Raw genomic sequence first — 22511 nt, 5'->3', positions numbered from 1 at the left:
TCGGAAAGAACAAAGCGCGGAGATATCTCCTCGGAGATCAAATTCCAGCGCTATACAAGAACGGAAAATAAATAAATAAAAATGAGGATGTGGAAGGGTTTCTGGTCTCATTCAATGGTATCCGAATTCAGGCGCAGTAGGATTTTGACTGGGATATGCAGATTTTTTCAGACATCAGGAGGCATAGGCTTTGGAATGTATTGGCAGGGAAGCTGGTGTGCGGAAGAATTGACTGACTGTAGGAAATTGGAGGATAAAGCATTGTGTTTCTTGAGTTTTTCCTTTTGGTGGTGGGTGTCACATTGTACGGTGTAGGGTTACAACACAGGAAAGTACTTTATAGGGTAGACACTATGGCAGTGGTTCAGGTTGTCAACAGGCAGTCAGCGGAGACACTCAGATCCTTAACTTGCTGAGGGGGTTTGTGCTCAAATGCTTGCAGAAGTATATTCTGTTTCGAGCTAGGTTGTACCAGGTGTAAACAATGACATTGCGTATGCTTTGTCTCGTTCACAGTGGAAGAGGTTCCATGGACTGTCCATGGAGGTGGACAGGGACACAACTCAGATGCCACCCGAGTTATGGACCATGGGAGACAGAGGATGTGGCAGCTGGTATGGGGTTCCCTGGAGGTGTTCATACCTAAGGCATATTATCAGGGTTGGGGCGAATTTGTGAGCTCTGGAGCTAGTCGCCTCTTGGGTGAATGGGAGAGAGCAGAAGTCATGGTACAGTTCATACTGAGGCTGACAGAAAAATGTTTATCCAGGATGTTGATCAAAGGAAAGCTGGCAGGCATTGACTTCATAGGGAAACTGTTGTGGGGGTATGCACCATCTACAGGAGAGTTGGATAAGAGGATATTAGAGGGTTGGGCTAGTGAACAAGGTAGGACGGTACATAGACGGAAGCCTCCTTGTTGGCAGGTTTTTGCAGAGTAATTCATGTTTTGCCAGAGGTTTGTTATGCTCAGGTTGAAATCGTTTTTTTGGGCCTTTCAAGTTTCAGAGTTGTTGGGCAGGGAGTGGTAGAATGATGAGGTTTGAAATGGGATGACGTTAACTTCAGACAGAACAGTGTTGAATTCCGCTTCCTCTGGTCAAAAACTGACCAATGGTCGAGAGGAACGACAGTGCTATTTCAGGTTCACGAGGAGAAGGTAAGTCCAGTGGTATGTGGTAGAAAACTCTGAATGCAGGTGGAGGGGCTTACAGTGGTGGTTTTCACTCACCAACAAGTAGGGGGTAACTTCCTTCCAATTATTGGCAGTCTTGAGAAAACCTGTGACAAAGTTAGGGTTGGTGGCTAAGGATTTTGGTACTCATTTTTTTAGGATCAGGGCAGCGATGGGGGCAGGAAAGAGAGGGTGGTCTAGAGCCCATATAATGGGATTAGGCAGGTGGTTGTCCAATTGTTTCCAGAGGTATGTTCAGATCGATGAGGGGGAAAGGGGCCACTGTTAGTTAGAATGATGAACTTGCACTATTTTCTCTTTCAGGTTCAATTCAAGGTCCTTTGGCTGCTGGCTTGTCAGTGTGGATTGTCGGCTATTCTTTCATTTAGTTGGAGGATCGGGTGGTAGGGGAGAGTGCTTGGGGAAGAAATGTGGGTTTTCAAAGAAGCTTGTTGTTAGTTTAGTGGTTTGTCAAAGGAGGCATTAGGTGGAGGGAGTTGTTACCCAAACTAAACAAGTTGATGATTATTAGTATTTGCCCGGATATTTTGTTGATCCATTTAGGGGAAAACAACATGGTGGTTGAGAAAGGTTTGGCATTTTTGAGATCCATGAAAGAAGATTTGAGGGAGATAAAATCAAAATGGTCAGGGTGTTTTGTATCCTTGACGAAGTTTAACCCCAGGAGGTGTTGGGGAGGTGCATCTAAGCCATCACCCATAGATAAAGCCAGAAGGAAGGTAAATAAAGAAATGCAACATTTCTGTAGGGATTAGGGTTTTGCAGGCTACAGCATGTTGATTTAGGTTATGAAGAGGTTGAGTTTTTCAGGGAAGATAGAATGCTTCTTTCGTAGTATGGGATAAAACCATTCTTGATGGAGTTGAGGGAGTTTTTTTAGGACTATGAGGAGGCAAGAGTGAGCTTTTTGCCTGGGGGGGGGGGGGCAAAAAAAGTCAGACTGGTGCCTTTTTCTGGTGGTGGGTAGCCCACAAGTTTTCAGGCCTTTACTTGAGGTTATTTTGGTTAATATAGGCTAATCAGGAACAAAGGGAGGGTCTCAACAAGCCCACACCGGAAGTTCTGGAGTTATAAGGTTACGTCATAGGAATATCAAATCGAGCACAGGTCAATTGGTTCAATGCTAAGCAGAAATGGATGTTTAAAGGGAGTTAATCAGTGAAATACAATAGGTCATGATGTCAAAGTTTGAAGGGTATGTATACGAGGGCGGGTTTAGAGGAGAGGGGAAGGAATGTAGGTTGTTGAATATATAGTGAGGTTTTAGATGTGTGAGACCTTAGGCTGAGGATGTTTATGTGATACATACTTGTTTCAATAAAGCAGCTTTTTCAACACATACAAGGAGTCAGTGGTCTATAATGTACCTCATTTCACCCAATTCCTTTGTGGTCATGCTAAACCAAATATGTAATTAAAATAAACTGCTGATATTCTTTTCCAATTCTAACATTGTATTACGACAAAGGGACATTTGTGGAACCTGGATATGACTGAAATAACAATCCAAACATAACAGTAATCTTTTATTATACTAAATTCCATTTTGTTACCTACAGGAGGTCGGCAGGAATTAACTCATAAAAATGTCTTTCATGTCATCCACTCAATTATAAAATGGCGCCCAATAGCTTCTTCATCTGTCTGCACTACCAGCTTGCAGCTTACTCCATGACAGTTTACTGCATGAAAAATTTCCTTGTGAATGGTAGCACACTTGCAAACATATTTAGGTAAAGTATCTCTAACATGTACAGAAATAACCTAACATGTTAGGGAGTCTCCAATGAAGACACTAACTGCACAACCCTATGTCAAGAATATTTCCAGTGTCCACATTTGCTGATGGAATTTCCGCACGTATTGGCTGTCATTGGTGAATTTTCCAACAAATTATTCAGCACCAAAGTGACTCTTCCTAGAAGATAAAGCCACTTTGTCATGGAAACATCCATCGCCCTAGCAACCCTCCCTAAATATGGCAGTTCTGACCACACTGTAGGCAGTGGTTGCACAGTAAGTCTGCCAATGTGGTAAAATGTGCCAACCAATATATATAAAAAAACATTACAAGGTTTAGTTTAGTCGCTGGCACTTTCCTGCATTGCAAGAGAGCAAACAGGAGATTCTGCTCACTTTAACAGTTCATCTGCGTCTCTGTAATCGTATTCCACAGTTTATTGACATCAACATTTGGTTATTTGTTCTCTGGTTGACCCGTAACCAATTCCCTTGTCTTCTCACATCTTCCTGCTATACAGGGGACGGTTTGTGGTTCTTTGAGTTTGTTCATCTGGTTTAATTTTAAATATTTTCATTTTTCTCTTCAGGGATCCTAGTTGACTTTCCAGTCAACGTTTAAGGGTCTGCAGGCAGAGCTCTTCAGAAGGACATATTCCTACTTATACTTGCGAACTGTGACTGTAAGCCACACCTCAAGCTTAGCCATCTATTTGCACGGGAAGCAAGGTCTCTGAAATAAAGTGTTTGGATTTACTTAACATTTGCTTGGTTCTAAATGCTTTCTCCTATGACTGCATCAGGACTCTAAATTATTAGTTCCCTCATTGAGTAAATATGCCTTGCAAATCAGGCTTTGCTCCCAAAATGTATCACCAGTGGATAAAAATAAAAGTTAAGGTTTCATTCAGGCCTTTACAATGTAAAGTTCTAGCCTAAGCATATGTAAGGTACATTTTTAAAGATCCTGTAATACTGTGTCATGCATTAACATCTAATTCCGGATCTACAACTACAGTGCTATTGAATTTTGAAGAAGGTTTGATTGTTTTAGTGTTTTATTTTATTTTTTATTTGAAAGGTTTTATATAGCTCTGGCTACACCCTGAGGTATCAGAGCGCTTTACAAGAGCAAGAAGAGTCAACAAAAACAAAATACTAATTGAGGGCAAAGAGAACGATGTTCAGGAGAGAGAACATCTCTCTATTTCTAGGGACAGCCAGGGTTCTGGGTGATTAATGAGTTACAGTACATATAGAAATAAAATGGAGGTAACGACTCAAGGCATACGAAAGAAGAGAAAAAGGGAGAACGCAGATGGAAGAGGAGGAGGGCGGGGGAACAAAGAGGGGGGAGGGAAGCAAAGGACAGGGGAGAAGGTCCTCAGAATAGCTAGCAGAACATACGTTAGAGCTACTAGGATAAGAGCAGGGAGAGAGCACGGTCAGGGGACACAGAAGAGAAGAGTACAAAAAGGGAGAGCGAAAGGTCAAACAGGTTAGCAGAAAGACAACCAATGCAGGGGAGACAGTTTGCCAGGGCAGAAGAGAAATTATAGACTCCAGTACTTGTTGAGAAATTATAGACTCCTGTACTTGTTGAGAAGGTGACATTTTATGTCTTTTTAAAGCTGGGGTAGGAGGGATTGCAGTGCAGGTCCTTCTGGAGGGTATTGCAGATGCTAGCAGCATTTCCAGAAAAGTAGCGAGGTTGGGTGGATTTATTTTTTAGTAGCAGGGGGACGAGGAGGAGGGCCATGGAGCTTCTCATCAGTCTGGAGCGGCCAGCAATTTTGAGTTTGTTTGTTAGGTATGACGGATATTGTGAGTGGAGGGCTTTTTATGTGATGCAGGCAGTCTTATAAAAGCATCTACCTTCAATAGGCAGCCAAATTAGGGATTTGAGATGATGTGGTCAAATCTTTTGCAGTTAGTAATGAGCCTAACTGCCAGGTTGAGTTGTGTGGGGTCCCCTTACATTTGTTTCACTTTTCTGAAAAGGAACATCGAATGGGATGTTGTACTTGTTGTGATATAAATCGCTAGCCTTCCACTATTCAATTAACGCCTTTGTTCCACTTTTACTTTGTCTAAATGACTCATCTCACAATATATTGTCACATTGCAATGACAAAAGACATTTAAGTTACTGTCAAGTCACTTCCTTTATTGTTACTATGTATTAGACACTGATTCTACAAGTATATATATCAAAATGTCAAACTGAACTTTTATAGTTTGTTGAATGACCATCGCATGATTAAAACTGAGCTAAATAGAGAACTAGCTTATTAAAGAGTAACATTATCAAAAAAATCTTTCTGACCAATTTCTGTTTTTCCACTCCCTTAAAGTACTTACCAAATATCATCTTTTTTCAATGTGTTCTTTATATTTTGATTTTCAACAATCCAAAAAGATTGACGAAGAAACTCCACAATTGGAAGCACAGACCGATGAATCAGAACCTCTGCCTACTTCTCTTGAGGTGGAGGCTATACCTGCAGAACCTACAGAAGTAACGGAGGAGGCTGTGGTAAGTTCCCTTCGATGCACAATTTATATTCACTGCCAAAACATCATACTACTTCATCCAGATACATTTTCTCATCCCTATGCTTCATTTCATTGATTCATCAGTTTATTTTTTCCATATTCATTCTCAAGGATGAGGAGAGGGTGGTGCTATTGGGATTACCCCCCAGGTGTGTGCAATGCTGATATAATTTTGGAAACAAAATGCAATTGAGAAATTGAGAGAAAAGCCATTCTGTGTTTGTGATATATAAGGGATAAAATTGGGCGAGAGGAGAGTGCTGTGATGTCTCTTAGCACTTTTGAAAGTTAGTGGGAATCAAAAGACTTAACCACACAGAATGTTAAATTAGCTCAAAAAAGGAATTAGCAGATACACTTTTCAACTTTTCCAGTTGTCTATTTTTGCTTGTCCTTTGATTGCCTCAATTAAGCCTACGGATTGCTTGGCATCATTTCTTTTGAAAAATCTTTGAGTAAAACATTGCTATTTTTTAATATTGGTGCACTGGAGATGCAAAGGAACATGTCCATGCATTGAAACACATTTTCGGTACGGCACCTCTTGTTGATGTACGACGATTCAGCCAGCAGTTTACCTATCTGAAGAGCTCTTGAAGTGCTTCTTAAGATGGTTTCTAGACAAAGGGCCCAGTCGACAAAAAAAAACTAAAATTACACCCAGCGCTTTTCAACCATGCAATTCACAAACGTTTACCAAGTTATATCTGGAAACCTGTAACAATGGCAGGTTTTCCAGCGTACCCTTGGAAAGCTTATTGTGAAGCAAATTTTTCAATGAGCAAATAGATTCACGTGTACATTTGCTCCTTCGAAAATTTAGTGGGGCGCATAAGTATCTTCTTGCGTCACTTTTATGCCGCTGGTGCGTCACTTTTTGTGACGCACCAGCTAAGTAAAAAATATGCCTTGTTGCACCATATTTACAAAGTGACGCATCTAGGTAGATGCATCTTTTTGTAAACTCCTGCACCACATTATACCTGCCCCAGGTATAATGTATACAAGGGGTGCGTTTTGATGCAAGAAAGAGTCATAGAAGTGACGCAGTGAAATCTATAAGATTTCACTGCGCCATTTCTTGGCCACTAATGCGTCAAAATCTTACGCCTGCCTCATGGCAGGCATAAAACTGACGCAGGCACTAACAACATGGGACTTGCCTATGTGAAAGTACACATTGCTGGAGTTGGGTCACTTTTGTGACACACTCCAGCAATGCGTCAATTTTGCGCCTACAGATACGTCAGAAATACTGACGTATCTGTAACTCCTTGCGACATGATGCGTCATACTGTAAATATGACGCATCGTTAGTGTCGCAGGGAGAGCGCAGTGAAAAGTGACGCATCGCTGTTTTCACGCAGCGATGCGTCACTTTTCATAAATGAGGCCCCTTGTTTATATTGGTTTGTTGTCTCTTTTGTATACTAATAGCAGGCGAGTTCTTGGAAACGTCCAGAAGCAATATATCACAGGCACATACCTTTCCAGTTCCTTTTAAAAGCTTATGCTCGGATGATATTCTTGTGGACTCGTTTTCCATGAAGTGATTGAAATTTACGGATATTTTAAACCATATCCTGTCTTGTTACTTTGATAGTAGTCTAAGGCTTGTCTCACATCACACGTTGACAATAGCGCAGGCTATGAACAATAATTCATGACATGCTTTGACCAAGGGCCTCTTCAGTGCACAGTCTTTTGACACGACCTTTTCTGGTTATCTTTCTTTCTGTCTGGATGTCAACGCACGGTTATTAATTTTCCTCTTTGTGGAAAATTGGATTTCACAGAGGCACAGTTGCTGAATTACTGCAGAGGGGAGCAGGTGTGATTTCGAGAGCCTAGTGATTTAGTGGCTCTATGAGCAAGATTGAAGGAATTTAATTATAAATAGTATTCTGGAACTTATAATTTGGTCATGCAATGTTTCTAGCTTTTCTACACAGAAGATTTCCGGCCCAACCATGTAGTTGGTTTGTAGGATTCTTAAATAGGTCTCGTGTGTCAAACTTTTAAGGAAAACTAATTAGTGGTATGTCACATTTTCAGTAAATGTTGCCACTCTGAGAGCCCTCAGCATGTTTTCTGATCACTATTGTCGTTTTATCGTTTCAGAAACCAGGATTGTTGGTTGTAAGGGCTTAATTTAATGTTTCTAGTTGTCTTACCTTTTTGTACAGAAAGCTTTCTCTTTATTGAAGAGGACCTCAACACACTTTGCAAAGTGTATGGATGATAAGAGCATGTAACAAGTTTTTTTTACTTACAGAATTCTAAATAGACGTACTGCTTTAGAAGATACTGTTAGAAAACGTGCACGTTTCTGCAAAATGTTGTCTATTTTATGCATTTACATAATTCCAACTGTTTTTTTTTCTTATTTTGAGATTGTGTTATGGTTAGTGTGATTCTGCCTACAGCCCTGGTGCAGTTATATCTGAGTTTTTATAGAACAGATATGCCTTTACAGAATACTAACAGCAATTGTGGAGGTATTAGTTGGGGTTTTATTGCCTTTTGTGCACACAACGCAGAGTGAGGAAAGGTTAAAACTCCAGATGTGGGTGGAGGTTCATTAATCTGAAGAAGACCGTCCACCAAGGTGTTCTGTCTGTCATGGATCAGTGTCCCAGACTTTGCCCACAACTTTCATTGCTTGTGGTTCATTTCTTTGAAGCAACGCGCCCCATTCCCCAACGAATGGGCTTCACTGGACAACAGAACTTTGACCTGGTGGAAAAACCTGGGAAGGAGACAATTCTCTCAAAGGCACCTGGAGGTTTTGGAGCCTCAATCTCTTGGACAGAACCCAGATGGGATATGTGGGAATCTGCATAGAAACAGTGCCTGAGTTTCTGATTTCACAGTGGCGTGTTATAGTAACAATGTCTCTGGCGGGGATTTTAAAGCTGTCTCTTCCTGCCCTTGTTGACTTCTTATGCTCTACTGTGTATTTTTCTGACAGGGCATTGGGAGGACAGGATATGGCAGGGCACAGCAAGTACCAGTGGTATCCACTCCAACAGTGTTGTACTTGTGCTGGGAGAAAGGGTACACACAGCCCAGGCTGTTTCTGGCCCATGGATGAGGGGTAGAGGGAGGATGAGGATAGTAAGACTGGTGAAAGCCCTTTCTACCTCGGCCTATAGCCTGTGGGAACATTTGAGCCTCCATATGGCTGGGTGTGTCCATCACCAAATAGAGTGTTTCTTTCAGTGAAGTTTTTCTTTTTTTAGGTAAGGTGTAATGTTTTATGAGTTCTCACTATAACTACACCTTAATTGTTATTTGTTAGTGCTAATGCTAATAACCCTGTCAGCATTTAACAAATCTGCAAGAACCTTACCATTCCCGTGGCAAAACTGGCTAAGAATTGGCATGCCAAATTTCATGCAGATCTGTGCAGGGGGGAAGTTAAAGCGCTCTGATAACTCCGGGTGTATCCAGTGCTATATAAACCTTTCAAATAAAAAATAAAATAAAACACACAAACATAAATCAAACCTTCTTCAAAATTCAAAAGCACTGTAGTGAGAAAAATTACAATGGAATACCAGAATACAGTGAATTCGATAGCCCCAGTGAAAGTGCAGAAGTCACTTAGCTCTTCCAGAAGAGTCTCATCCGCACCTTGGTTTAACAGTGAATAAAAAGATTTGTGGAAGCCCTGCAAAAAATTAGAAAGGGCCTGGAGAAGTTGCTACCACCCTGAGGACAAAAAATATTGTAAAAAAGCTCTGAATATCTATCACTGTACGATCAAAAAAGTGCAAGTGGCTTATTTTGTAGATCAAATTGCTGGTTCCGATAACAAACATAGAGATATTTTCCAGATAGTAAAACCTTTCTCTCACTGGATGCCGTCATACAGGCTTTAGATGCTTCTATCATGTTATGTGAGAAGCGGTCTGACTTCTTTGAGGGCCCGATCACTGACATTGTTGAAAAACGTATTAATACAGTCACTGATTGTAACCCAGAGAATAGCTACATTGAGCGGTAACAAGACCCTCCAGTTAAGATCTGGACGAGCTCTCTTCAGGAATTTGCTACTATTTCTCTGGAGGAATATGGCCAGGCCAACAGAGAGTGTAAATCTGGCTCACCAGATGATCCATGTCCTGCTCAAATTTTGAATGCTAGCCTGAAGGGCATCAACTCTTTTTTAAACCAGCTCAGTTCAATCAACGATTGTGCCCACCTGCTGGAAACAGGCCAGACAGTTGCTCCTTTTTAAATAGCCCTCAGAGGATAGATCCATCTTAAGCAATTTCAGGCCCATCTCTGTGCTACCTGCCTTATCAAATATGTTGGAGAAGCTTATTAATGGACAACTATCTAAATATTTAGAACAAGGTGAGTTGTTGCACCAGCCCCAGTCAGTCTTCCATCCTCGTTTCAGTGCTGAGTCAGCTTTAGTGGAGGTCATTGATTCTATCAAGCTAGCTGTGGATCAAGGGAACCAGACCACTCTTAAATTACCTGGACCTATCCACGGTCTTTGACACTGTGACTCATTCCATCCTGCTCCAGTGCTTGGAAAATATAGGAGTCAGCGATACTGCGTTGGCTTGGATTAGCTCTTTTTCATGCCAATAGAGGCCAAGGGTCTGGATGCCACCATTTGCATCTAACCCTAAGCTGATAAAGTTTGGAGTCCTGAAGGGCTCCACCCTGAGCTGTACTCTTTTAAATTTTTATATGATCCCAACCTTCCCCCCTTCCTCCCCGGCCAGGCCTTATTGGCGGAGTCCTTTGGTATCCAAATAGTGTCATAGGCTGATGACACTCAGCACCTTCTTACTATGGGCAGTAACTCACAAGACCCTCACCAGATGCTTTTAGCCGCTTCAAGAGCTGTCTTTCAGTGGGTGTGGACAAGCAGTTTACAATGCAATGCTGGAAAACCTCCCCCTCCCCCCACTACAGTAATCCATAACTTATGGGTTAAGATCGACAGTCAGCTATCTTTTGGCCCACAGATGGTAGCCATGGTGGCTCCTGTTTTGGACTACAAAAGTCAATAAAAAAAGTTTGTATTTGCTTCCTTTGCAGGCTCAAAAAATGGTCATACAGGCCGTTATCATCTTGAATATGCCAATGAGCTATATTCGGGGCTCCCTGACTACCTCCTGAGGAGGATACAGTTGGTTCAAAACACAGCTGCTCGCTTACTAATAAAAGTTCCTAACTCAATATACAAACAAAAGCTCTACCTAATTACTAAAAGCTATTCGTCAGTTGTTGGTTAACCAATCTGGCTAGACATAAATGACCAAACAAGTTGATTTAAACATTATTTTATTTTATTTTTCCATATTAGACAGTTTGATATATTGTAAATAGATGTCATATCATATAAAAAACAAAGAAAAACAGGTCCCATATCTCATCTACCACTCACAACATACATACAAAATCATACTCAATCATATTCACTCGTACCACATATAAGAGCATAGCAAAAAATTAGAAACGTGTTAAAAATGTAAGTTCCCATATAGCATTAATATGAAGCCGATTTGACCAACACCAGTCTTAATCAGATATCTTGTGGAATCTGAGGGCTTAGTTTGCAATATAATATGAAAAATGAAAAAATTGAACATGCAAAGATAATTTTTAAATGTAATAATCAGTAGTGCCAGATAGAAGAGTTAGAAACAATCCAAGATGGGAACTTATTCAAGCGCTGATGCGCGTTTTGGTGAGACCACCCTTCTGTGGATATCACCAGCTTCAGGGCACAAATGAAGATTAAAGAACAAATTGGGAATGGCAACCAAGAAAAACCTTTGGTTTGGATAAAATATTTCTGTTGTGGATCGAAGAGAGCTGGAGAAGATGTTTCCTGAGGCTCAAGTTACAATTTGGTTCAGATAATCTTCAATCATAAATATTCAAATCAATTGCTTCACAGCGGCCTCTAGGGCGGTAGGTTCCAGCTTAAGGATAAATGCAGCGAATAGCACGATGATCTATTTTGTGGAGCGTCCTGATAGACTTGAGAAGTCGTATTATATATCTCAATACAAGCTGAACGGCAGCAGGGTGCCTGCAATTATGTTTGCAGATGACACCCTGCTGCTGTCTAAAACCCCAATGGGGATACAGAGGATCCTCGATTCATTTGTGGCCTTCTGCACTGACAGGGGGTTAGAAATTAACGCGGCTAAAACTAAGTTTATGGTTTTGAACCCAAGCCAAAAATTGCGTCCGAACCCGCTATTGGGAGCCGCACGGCTCGAGAGAGTTTCCACCTTTGAATACCTTGGTGTGACTCTCAATGAAACTATGTCTTGGGGATCACACCAGAGCAGGGCGAACCTTAAATTGGTACAAACTACAGGGGGCATCGCTCGGATGATGAATGGCTCCTCATACCGCCCGTTGGGGTCGCTTATCCAGATCTATAAGGTACAGGCCAGGGGCACAACTATGTATGGGGCGGAACTGTGGGGACATACATCCTGTCGTAGTCTGTCCTCAACGGAGAATAATTTCATCAGACAGATAGTCGCACTTCCGTCCAGCACCCCGCTCCTCCCCCTGAGGCTAGATCTGGGTCTGCGACCAATAGCCGACGAAATAGGTTTGAGACCCATAGCTTTCTGGCAAAGGCTGTGGAGTAGCGATGATCTTTCCGCCTATAGGGCGGAATTGATGGAGCTATTGACCCACCCGAAAGCGCTTCGGATCCCCTGGATAAAATACATCCAAAATACCTGTATGACAATGGGGTTCTCTGACCTATGGACAGATCCTGCTAATGCCGCACCAAACATTTCTAAGAGATCCCTGGCCAATGCATATCACGAACAAAAATTAGCTAGGGCCCTAGATAGCCAGGGTGAAGGGTCACTATCCTCTGTATTCGCACAAAGTAAGGACTTGTACAGGTTTGAGGGGGTTTTAGATGCCATTTCCCCTGTGCTGACCAGGAAGCTGTTTCTCCAATGGAGATATGGCACATTGCCCCTTCGATCTTTTACCAGTTCCTGGTCATCACCCCCCACCACTAAGCAGTGTCCGGCCTGTGATGCCGCGGAGGAAACTGATTTACACGTGGTCCTCTTTTGCCCAGTTTACAAGGTTGCGAGGAAATATTGGCTCCTTCCACTGATTAGAAACTTGGGTTGCAGGGAGTATGCCCCAATGTATAGAATTTTTAAAACTGATGTTACAGGCCCAACTGTGTTTGCACTAGCAAAATTTCTTACTAATGTCTGGCACACTCGCACCCGTATTTTGAAGATGCAGGCTCCCTCTTAATTTTAAGATTCATAGTTCTTAAGGCATTTTAGCAATATGTAATCCCAAGGTTTTATACTGTTTAAGTGTGTATTGATTGATTATACATGTTGATTTTACTGTGATTGTATATGTTTTACTGTTTATCTTTTATGGCCAATGGCCGAAATAAAGATTGGATAATAATAATATCTCAAATTCAATGGAGTGGGCAGCTCTCCCTGCGTTTGGCTGCTTAAGTAACTGAGGTACGAAAATTACCGCATTGCGGTGTGGCGGCCTGCTGCTGTTTCGCAGTGGTAATTATAAAGCCGTTTCTTGATAATATAACACTTGGTCATTTAGGTCTAGCTAGAGTGGTTAACCAACAATTGACGAATAGCTTTTCTTAAAGTAATTAGGTAGAGTTTTTGTTTGTATATTGAGTTTGCATTTATTTCCCCTGCTTATCTACCTTCAGCTATTATCAGGGGTCCCCTTGTTTATGAGCAGTTAATAAAAGTTCTTAGGCAGTCACATATTCTCCCCTTTCTAAAGGAACTTCTCTGGCTGCTCATCAAGGAGAAGATTTTGTTTGAGGGTCTCACTCTAGTCTATCAAGCCTTTTAGCAGACGGATCCTAGGTATTTGTCTGCTAGGTTCATCCATTATCATCATGTAAGATCCCTCCGCTCCTCTAGAGCAGAGCTGGTTGCCATACCAAGAATTAGGAGAAAAAGATAAGTTGGTATGTCTTTCTCTTATCTTTCAGCCCGGGCTTAGAATGGCCTTCCTCTGGCCTTGTGGGTTCTGAGGGATGAAAAATACTTCAGGCGCAACCTTAAAACCTGACTTTTCCAATCTGTTTTCAGTAATTTAGCAGTGCATTAAGTTGTCTAACTGGTCCTAGCAGTAGGACACTCTTTGAGTAGCCGTGCGCTTTATAAATCCTTATTGTTTGATTACCGTGCCAAGTGGTGCCACCCTAGTCCTGGACCCTTGGAAGTGGGCATGAATTTGCTCTACCAGTCCATCTGTGGACCCAGCAGAACTACTGAATAACCTCTGCTACATGGCGCAGTCCCAGGTAGAACAGAGGCATCACCTCTGCTGCGAGGGCTCTCCCAGCGCAAGGACTCGGCATAGACCTTGCAGTCCGCATTGAAACTGCTGCAATGCGAAGCTTCACTGACACAGTACCTCGTAGCTAAGCATGAGCGGATTTTGCGGATTGGCAATCCGCGAATTTTGCGGATTTGCGGATTCGCAATCCGCAAAATCCGCGAATTCCCGCGAATTTGCGGATTTTTTTTTTTTTTGTGTTCGCCCGTGTTTCTGCCAGTTCGCGAGGGTTTTTACAATTTCGCAATTTGCGAACTTACCTGTCGGGTCGCAAGTTTTGCGAACTTGTTGTTTCTACGTGTCCAGCCTGTTTGGGACACTCTTCTTCATCACTGCCACTCTCTGTCACCACTGCCACTCTCTGACTACTCATGCCACCCTCTGGCCCACCCATGCCACCCTCTGTTTCATCACTACACCCTCTGGTTGTCCAGTGTACATTATTTTCGGCAAAGCAAAGCACACCTTCCCTGCCTCAAGTGACCTGAATTAATTTGGGGCTGATTAATGTGTCACAGAATATTTTTTTAGCTGGCACCTGCTTCCTTAGTGCGCCCTGATTAGTGATCTTTTGCACTTGCTAAGTGCTTTCATTGTTGCAAAATTAGTTACAACACCTGCCCTGCCCCAACTGACAATAATGAATTAGGGGCTGATTAATGGATTTTAACTTCCAGCCTGGCTCCTGCTTGTCTCCCTTAGCTGTAATTCAGGACCTTTGTGGCATATGTGTAACTATTCTGAGGTTCAGAGCAGGGTCACATAATAGTTTCAACTGGCAACTGAACTCTGGAGGGGCCCCTCAGGAAGCCCTACAGGAAATGGCTACTAATGATGTGCCTGAACTTTTGAACCTGGTAAGTAGTTACTTTCAGTTTTGCCAAGATCGTATTTCTGCAATTTCGCACTTATTCGCGGGGCGCGAACTCACGCTAACAGTGCGAGCAGCGCGAGCAAAATCCGCTGCTCGCGGATTTGCGGATTTTGCGGGAAATTCGCAAATCTCGCGGATTGCGGATTTCCCGAAAATCCGCAAAATCCGCGAGCGGAACGGATTTTCCGCCCACACCTACTCGTAGCGCAAATATTTACTTGACGGCAGCCTCAAAGACAATGCAGGATATCACATTGCAGCCTCCCAGCTCTTCAAAACTGATGCATTGCCTCAGGTGCGTGACGCGTCCTTGACACAGGACTTTCCAATGATCCGCAATCAGGACTTAAGGTACTCTTGCTCAGCAGGCCTACCTGGGTCCCTGTAGCTGGCCAGCGCACCATTGCAGTCGGCCTGAACTTGTGACTTTGCCTCGGTCGGGCATGACCATATATCCACAGTTGGTGCTTTGCCCTTTTTGGTGCAGTTTTCACATAAAACTTTTAAATTGTGTATATCAGGTTCTACTGATTGGATTTTTATTATTTGTAGAAGGAATCAAAATTGTTGTACAGTGTTCACTAAATTTCCAATGTGACATTTACTACATCCTTTAATACTAGTTTTTCTCTTCAAACAAAAGTATCTGAACACTGTTTGGTTTACAAAAGCAATTTTTACTAGATTGTCCTTAGTGGAAATCACCTTCTTATACATAATAAAATATTTGTTTAATAGCCTCCTTCCAATAATAGGATAGCTGTTAGTTTTTTTCCAATGTTTGTTCATAACTTGTTTATATCAGTGTGTTGCAGGCAACATGTTGTGATAAGGCATATTTCACTGCCTTTGGGCCTGATTTAGAGTTTGGTTGATGAGATACTCCATCACAAACTTGACGGGTATCCCATCTGCCACATTACAAAAGCATTATTTACTATGGCACTTGTAATATGGCAGGTGGGATATCAGTCACATTTCCGACAGCCGTATTACAAGTTCCATTGGCAGATGGGATACTCCATCCCAAACCCGACGGACAACCCATCCGGTGTATTACAAGTGCATTGTATCTTACGACACCTATTATATGGTGGAAGGGATATCAGTCACGTTTGTGATGGAGTATCGCATCCATCAAACTATAAATCAGGCCCTTTATTTGTAAATCTCTTTTCTATTATGATCCGCTTACATCTAGGAAGCATATGGTATATACAATTACATTTTTGTGACTATACTAGAAATATTTAGTATGTTTTTTGTGCCATTTGATATGATATTGTAGTATGTTTTCATAATTTTTCACTTCAATTGTGCCTGGCGAATTAAAAACAAGATTGTGAATAAAGCTGGCACAGAAACAAGTTAACCTTGTACTTGAAACCTGAAAAATAAAATACCCAAAATTGCAAAAATCTGCAAGTTCAGATTCAGTGGCGGCTCGCCAAGGGAATGCTGCGGCCAGTGAGGCAGGACGGGGAGGGGCAGGGTGGGGGTAGTGGAGTCTGACATACGACCAACTGCAGTAAGGTAAGTAATTACATAAATAAAACAATTTACCTTGTGCGCATTGTTGACAAGGAGTGGGCACGCGCTCTGGAATACCCTAAAAAGGTGTCCCGGAATGCACAGTTCAAGAACATACAGGTTAACATACTACATCACGCATATCTCACACCAGACAAACTGCATCGGTACTATCCAGATACACAATTCCAATGTCCCTGGTGTCTGACAGTAGAAGCAAATTTCCGGCACATGTTCTGGGACTGCCCCTCCCTACAGCAATACTGGACCAAGATACACCAAACACTCCTCACACTGGTTCGCCTGCCACATATCGACACATGGGAGGTCTGTGCCTTGGGAATCTACAAAAAGAAAAAAATCAGAAAAACTGAAATGGCGATTCACATCCCTCGCTCTCCTAGCAAAGAGAGCCATAGCCATGCACTGGAGAACCCCCTCAGGCCCCCCAGAAGCACCTGGGTAGGAGCAGTTAACAAATGGGGGGCGGCAGAAGAAGACATTCTGTGGGAGGAAGAAGTGAGGGGCACACGCAAACATCCAATCTCCCTAGAATGGGCGCAGCTGCTGATACAATTTAAACAAGAGACAGCTGTCGATGAGGCGCCAGAGCTATCCCTGCTGCAGCCCCGCAGTCCTTCCCAACGCCCCGGCCCACTAGGCCAGACACTAGGAGAGTTATTTCCCCGAAGGGAGGGCATAACGAGACGGGCGACCAACCCCACTGGGGATAGTATTTACTCCCACGGCAAATTGCTCCCCTTCCCCCCGCAACCCCCGTGACCCTCACGCCTCGAATCAACGGTCACTCACCCTTGCCCGCCCTTCACGCTCCCCCCCCTCCTCCTGTTTCTGGAGGAAGTTTCTTCCCATAGTTTCTAGTTTCGTTTCAGTCGGCGGTTTGGATACCGACTCACCCATCGTATGCTAATAATCGACTGCATCGCAAGGGGTCATCTATGCAAACATGGGGGAGATACCTACACCAGCCTCCACCATCACTTAGCCCAAGGGACAAGTCACAGTGTGTCATGACATCCCACACAAAGTTAACTTATCAGCAATTCATAAACAGTGATATGTAATCCCTTCTGGTGGACCGGAACCCAAATGTTGAAGATGAATTATGTTTGTAGACATTATGTAATCACTTCGTGTGCACCAACTGATCTATGATGAATATATTGCCCCACATGGGGATTTGAAATGTAAAACCCTAATAAAAAAGATTTAAACAAAAAAAACCTTGTGCGCATTGCATCGCCAACACAGAGATGCAGCACCCCCAAGGTAAATTGTTTTCTTAATTTAATGACTTACCTTTCTCCTGTCCGTCGTATGTCGGACTCCACTAACCCCCCACCTTGACCATCCCCCGGCCACAGCACTCCCTCGGCGAGCTGCCACTGTATCAGGTTAACTGAGCATGTGTGGATGATTACGGGGGTACGGCTTTCTGCTTTGCTTTAGTCGATATCCTATATATACACACAGACACCTGTACCATCCACTCGTTCTTGCCCTGAGACAGCAGTCTCATTGCTCACGGGTCAGGGTTGTGCACTCTAATCATTAATTAATACACATAAGTTCAAACATAAACAGTGAAATAGGACTCAGGTAAATCATAGCCAATGCATTGCTTTCATAAACGCAAGCACCATTTTGACATATATTGAAATTGTGTCGCAACAGGAACATGTCTCTTCTAATCCTATTATCAGACATAATGAGACAGTGTGATTTGCGAAACAGAGATATAACTTTTGTAGCAAATACTCACAAGATAGAAATAATTTTCATCAAAAACTCAAATTATTTTTATGCCCTTGTACACAAGGTTAACATCACACTACATGAGATGTTTATATACTACAAAATGCTTATACCACCCTTACTACCGCTGTCTGAGGACTCGCATAGTACCAAAATACGATGGACTCAATTTTTGTGTGACAAAAATATTGTGCAATAAAATATTTCTTTGAAAAATATTGCATTATTTGAGTATATAATCCAAAATCTACGTCCAATGGACAACCAATTGTGTGAACGATATTTATGATACAATATTTATGTCAGATAATATTTTTGTCAACTGACATAGTACTGCGGCATCAGCCTATAAGATTGATGAAACCTGTTTGCAAACACCAATAGTCTGCCATTAGTCTCTTCATACCCTCACTAGAACAGCCAGTCATCCATCAAATGTGCTCACGAATTTAACTACTCATCCTATGCTTAACCATGCACTCACTCGTTTATTCAACCTCGAAATCACTCCTCCCACTCATCAACCCACACAAACACACAAAAATTCACCAGTGAATGAAGAATCACTTTCAGTGACATAACAGCTTTATTAGTCTGACCAATGCTTTTGTGTTGTTTTAAATTCTAATAGTTATAATTTTACTATTCCCATTGATAAATCCCAGTCTACATCAATGTAAAGAATGATAATTACTCTAAATCTGGAGGTCCCTAACACAATATGTTGGAGTACAATTTTTCTTACCAACGTGAATTGAATATACATTTGCAGAACATTGTGCAGAAGTAAACGCAGAACTAAAAATTGTTAAATTCGTTTTCACCTGAATAATGACCCGCACATTTTTGGGGAAGTGCCATTGTGTTCTGCGTATTAAAAGTTGGGGCTTTCAATCTTTTTTTTGACGTTTAACAATTCTAAAACGCATATAATTGTTCTACCACGAAGCACAGAAAGATCGCGCCATCTAGATTACCACTGTCTTTTCGCCTTCATCATGAGCTCATAAGTGGGCAGTTGTCCCTTATCACTTTCAGTTAAATATGCAACATGGCAATACCAATCGACAGCACAACCGCAGGAATGGCCTCGTGCAGCGATATCTTCGCCTCTTATAGAATACGTGGCTTGTGACTGTCACACAGCACTGCCGGCATCTCCCACAGTTTTTCCCGCTGTGCCAACAGCGCCGTGACAACTCTCTGTGACTTGAGTGCGCCCAGGCCTTCACCCCCGCTGAGATTCTGATTCATTGCAGATGTTCAGATCTGCTCTGGTTGGGCGGCCACTCTTAGGGGAATTCACAGAACATTTAACATAAGCACAACAGCATAAGAGGTGATTATGGTACACCGTGGCTTGCTCTGACATATTTCATTGCAGATTCACAATTGCATATCTTTAACATCCCTGTAGATTGAAAACCAGTAGCAGAGAACATACCGTGATAAGAAGACATTTTCTACAAAATGAAATCTGGACACCATAGTTAAATTCATAGTTTAACAATTCTTGTTTAAAAAGAAGGCAGCCAGTGAAGGTTATTTACCATTTGAAAACTGTTTTTCTGACAGAAAAATTCAATTTGAAATAAATGACCTATTCTCTTGCTGCACAATGTTTTAAATGAAAAACCCAGGTGCTGTAAAAATCATCAGTTGCGATGTTATAGTATTTGTATTTTGTATTTGTTTGTGGGACTCGAAGCTTTTCAACGAGGAGCACACATTAATAGAACAAGCATTTACAATGCAACGGTCTCGCCTTTGCAAAAGTTAGAGCTATTGGCATTGTAAATGACAACATTTTTATGTATGTGTTGGTTTTGAAAGCAGATAAATAAATGGCATTGTCATTTACAATGCCAATAGTTGAATCTCTCGCAAATGCGAGACCTATTGCATTTGCACACACACACAAAGCCACACACAAATACACCCATACACAGAGCCACACAGACACAGAGCCACACACACACACACAGAGCCACACAACCACACACACAGAGCCACACACACAGAGCCACACACAGAGCCACACACAGAGCCACACACACACAGAACCACACACACACACAGAGCCAGAGCCACACAAACAGACTGTTCTACGGCCGTGTGCTCTATGCCTAGCGCGGGGGACAGGTCTGCGCCCCAGCCCCCTTAACGGAACCTCAACAAACGGTGCGTGAGGCCACGGATATCAATTTAAGGAGAACAGAAAAGTGAGATTCGTTCTCCATTTAGTGGAAATATCGAGCCATGTGACCCGGGTCCACTTCCCCGGACAGCGAGAATGCGTGTATCGCTTTTTCTTTTGCATCTACATCGAAAATAATGTAAAATACCAGCTACCCCAAATAAAAAAAACCCCCAAAGAATGCCTTAAAACCCCTGTTTTTATACATTATTGGCCACCTCACACAAACAGGAAGGCCTTTTGGTACTAGGGAGTAATTGCTTCAGGACAAGTGACTATTTTATTTCAGATAGCGCTTGTTTGCGAGGGAATTTAAGACACATTTCTCTTGAAAATGGCCTAGTGTCAGGTCAGATAAAAACACCACCGAGTTCCTGCACTCGACTCACCCTGCTTTAAAATATGCGAAGTATGCAATAGGTTATATATCTATATATAAAGGAAAATTCTAACATTATACACTCTCTCGTATGGGTAGCACTAGCAGCAAGTATAGATTTGTGGCACTCTTACTTCTGACATGCCTGTACTTCAAGCGTTTCTTGTCGAGAAGAATCTGTGGATTTTGTGTGCGCGATTTCATTTTGTGCGATCAGGTACGTCGCTCCCATCAGATCAATTGTAGCGCATCAAGAACACAACTCACAGAATACCCTGATTTTAAAATAAAAGTCCAACACTGTCTTTATCGTGCCGTGCACAAGTACCCCAGTCCGGGGAAGGATATGGCAGTGCAGGTCCATACGGATGCCAAGCTTTTATGTGAATGGCCCCTTAAGAAAGCAGAAAATAACAGTCACATTCCCTAAGTATGCAACACACAGAGTGTGGAGTGGGTGCGTCAACAGTTAGGACAGCCCAGGCTGCATTCTTAGAATTCTGAGATTTGTAATCTTGGTGTGGACTGTGGATTCTTGGCAGCAATGGCGTCGGCATCTGGTAAACTTGGGATGACTTGCGTTTGAATCATTCCTCATGCCGACCTGAGGGGGCCCGTCACAACAATTGCCCCCTGCAGGGACCGGGTACTGCATGGAGGAGGCGTGTAAAGAACAGAGTACGGCCAGGAAGGGGGCAGGATTCAGGCATCTGGTCATGTTGTATTGACAGTCGCCCTCCACAGAACCAGCCCCAGGCCTACAGGTTCCCCGTGTGACTACCACCTGTGACCATAAATGGACTGCCCGTGCCCGGCTTCAGTGAGGCAAACAGCGTCCTGCGTGAGGGTGAACTCCGAGGGAGAGTAGGTGACCCCCTAGAGCACGGAGCGGGAGGAGAGCCCTTTGAAAGCAGGTGAGACGGGGCGTCGCCATTAATAGTGCCGTTTGTGCTGTTGCAACAGGAGTCCCAGTGCTTGAAATGGAAAAATAGAAGTGCAGGTACTCTGAACCAGAGTACCTTCTTGTTTCTGAGAAGTGCCGGCCTGGTCCCTTCCAATTAAAAGTATTTCATTTCTCTTGAGAAGTGCCTGTACTCTAACAATCAAAATAAAAAGTGCCGGTGCTCAGTACCGGTTCATTGAAAGCACTGACCGGGACCCATTTAACCACCCCTCCGCCGCGCGCGTACTTTATGCTGAATTTAATTGAGGGGGAGGGTGTGGTGTTACTTGAACCTGGAACACTGCCACCCTCGCTACACAAAATGTGGAGGCACTAAACACTAAACGCCGGCAGGGGGTGAGGCTGCCGCCCAGGGACGAGCTCCCGGCCCTCACATGCCCCGTGGTAGCTCTGACTGGAGTGTCCACCCGTCACCCCTCACATGCCCCACGCCGGCTATGGCTCCTACGGCGCTCCCGCAGCCGCTGACACTCCCAGAACGTGCCAGGCCGTGAGCTATCGCCTCACCCCAACCCACTTCTCATTGTGACGTATTACCTTTCGCACTTGAACCCCATGACGGCGAGACCGAGCTCCACAGCGCCAGACAGGAACTCGGTGAAATGCTCACACCGGAAGTGGTAAATCGCGGGGCACGTGTGCATGCCGGAATATGTGTGTGTACATGTTTGTATACCGTAGATGTTGTGGGCAGCAGATGTTTGCGGGTCTGTTCATGCGTGGCACCCGCTGCAGCAGGTTGGGGAGTGCTGGTGTGCCCTGCTCAGGGCTGGACTGTCGAACTCTCTTGTTACCAACCAGCAGGCACCGCTGAGTGTGCTCTCCAGGTCTGAATCTTCACTGCGCCTTGCAGCAGTACCAATGATTGAGTGTCAGGTTTAAATGGAGAACCACTGTGTGTAGGGGAATCAGGCAACTTGACTAAAATAGTGAATTAATGGA

The 22511-nt window shown here is 43.1% G+C and overlaps 1 protein-coding gene across 6 annotated transcripts in view; it reads left to right on the top strand.

The window, feature by feature from the left end:
• The window catches only part of AMPH (amphiphysin), a 987297-nt gene that overhangs the window by 880232 nt on the left and 84554 nt on the right, over positions 1–22511 (top strand). For all 6 annotated transcript variants that reach the window (XM_086964852.1, XM_086964854.1, XM_086964849.1 and 3 more), the window contains one exon: positions 5355–5471. In XM_086964852.1, coding sequence (XP_086820978.1) covers positions 5355–5471 — 117 coding nt within the window. The remainder of the gene's footprint in view (positions 1–5354; positions 5472–22511) is intronic.

The sequence above is a fragment of the Lissotriton vulgaris genome, chromosome 4_1 (assembly GCF_964263255.1).
Source record: "Lissotriton vulgaris chromosome 4_1, aLisVul1.2, whole genome shotgun sequence".
Lineage (NCBI taxonomy): Eukaryota > Metazoa > Chordata > Amphibia > Caudata > Salamandridae > Lissotriton > Lissotriton vulgaris.
The sequence above is the reverse complement of the archived record's forward strand: the minus strand, read 5'-3'. Positions and strand labels throughout refer to the sequence as shown.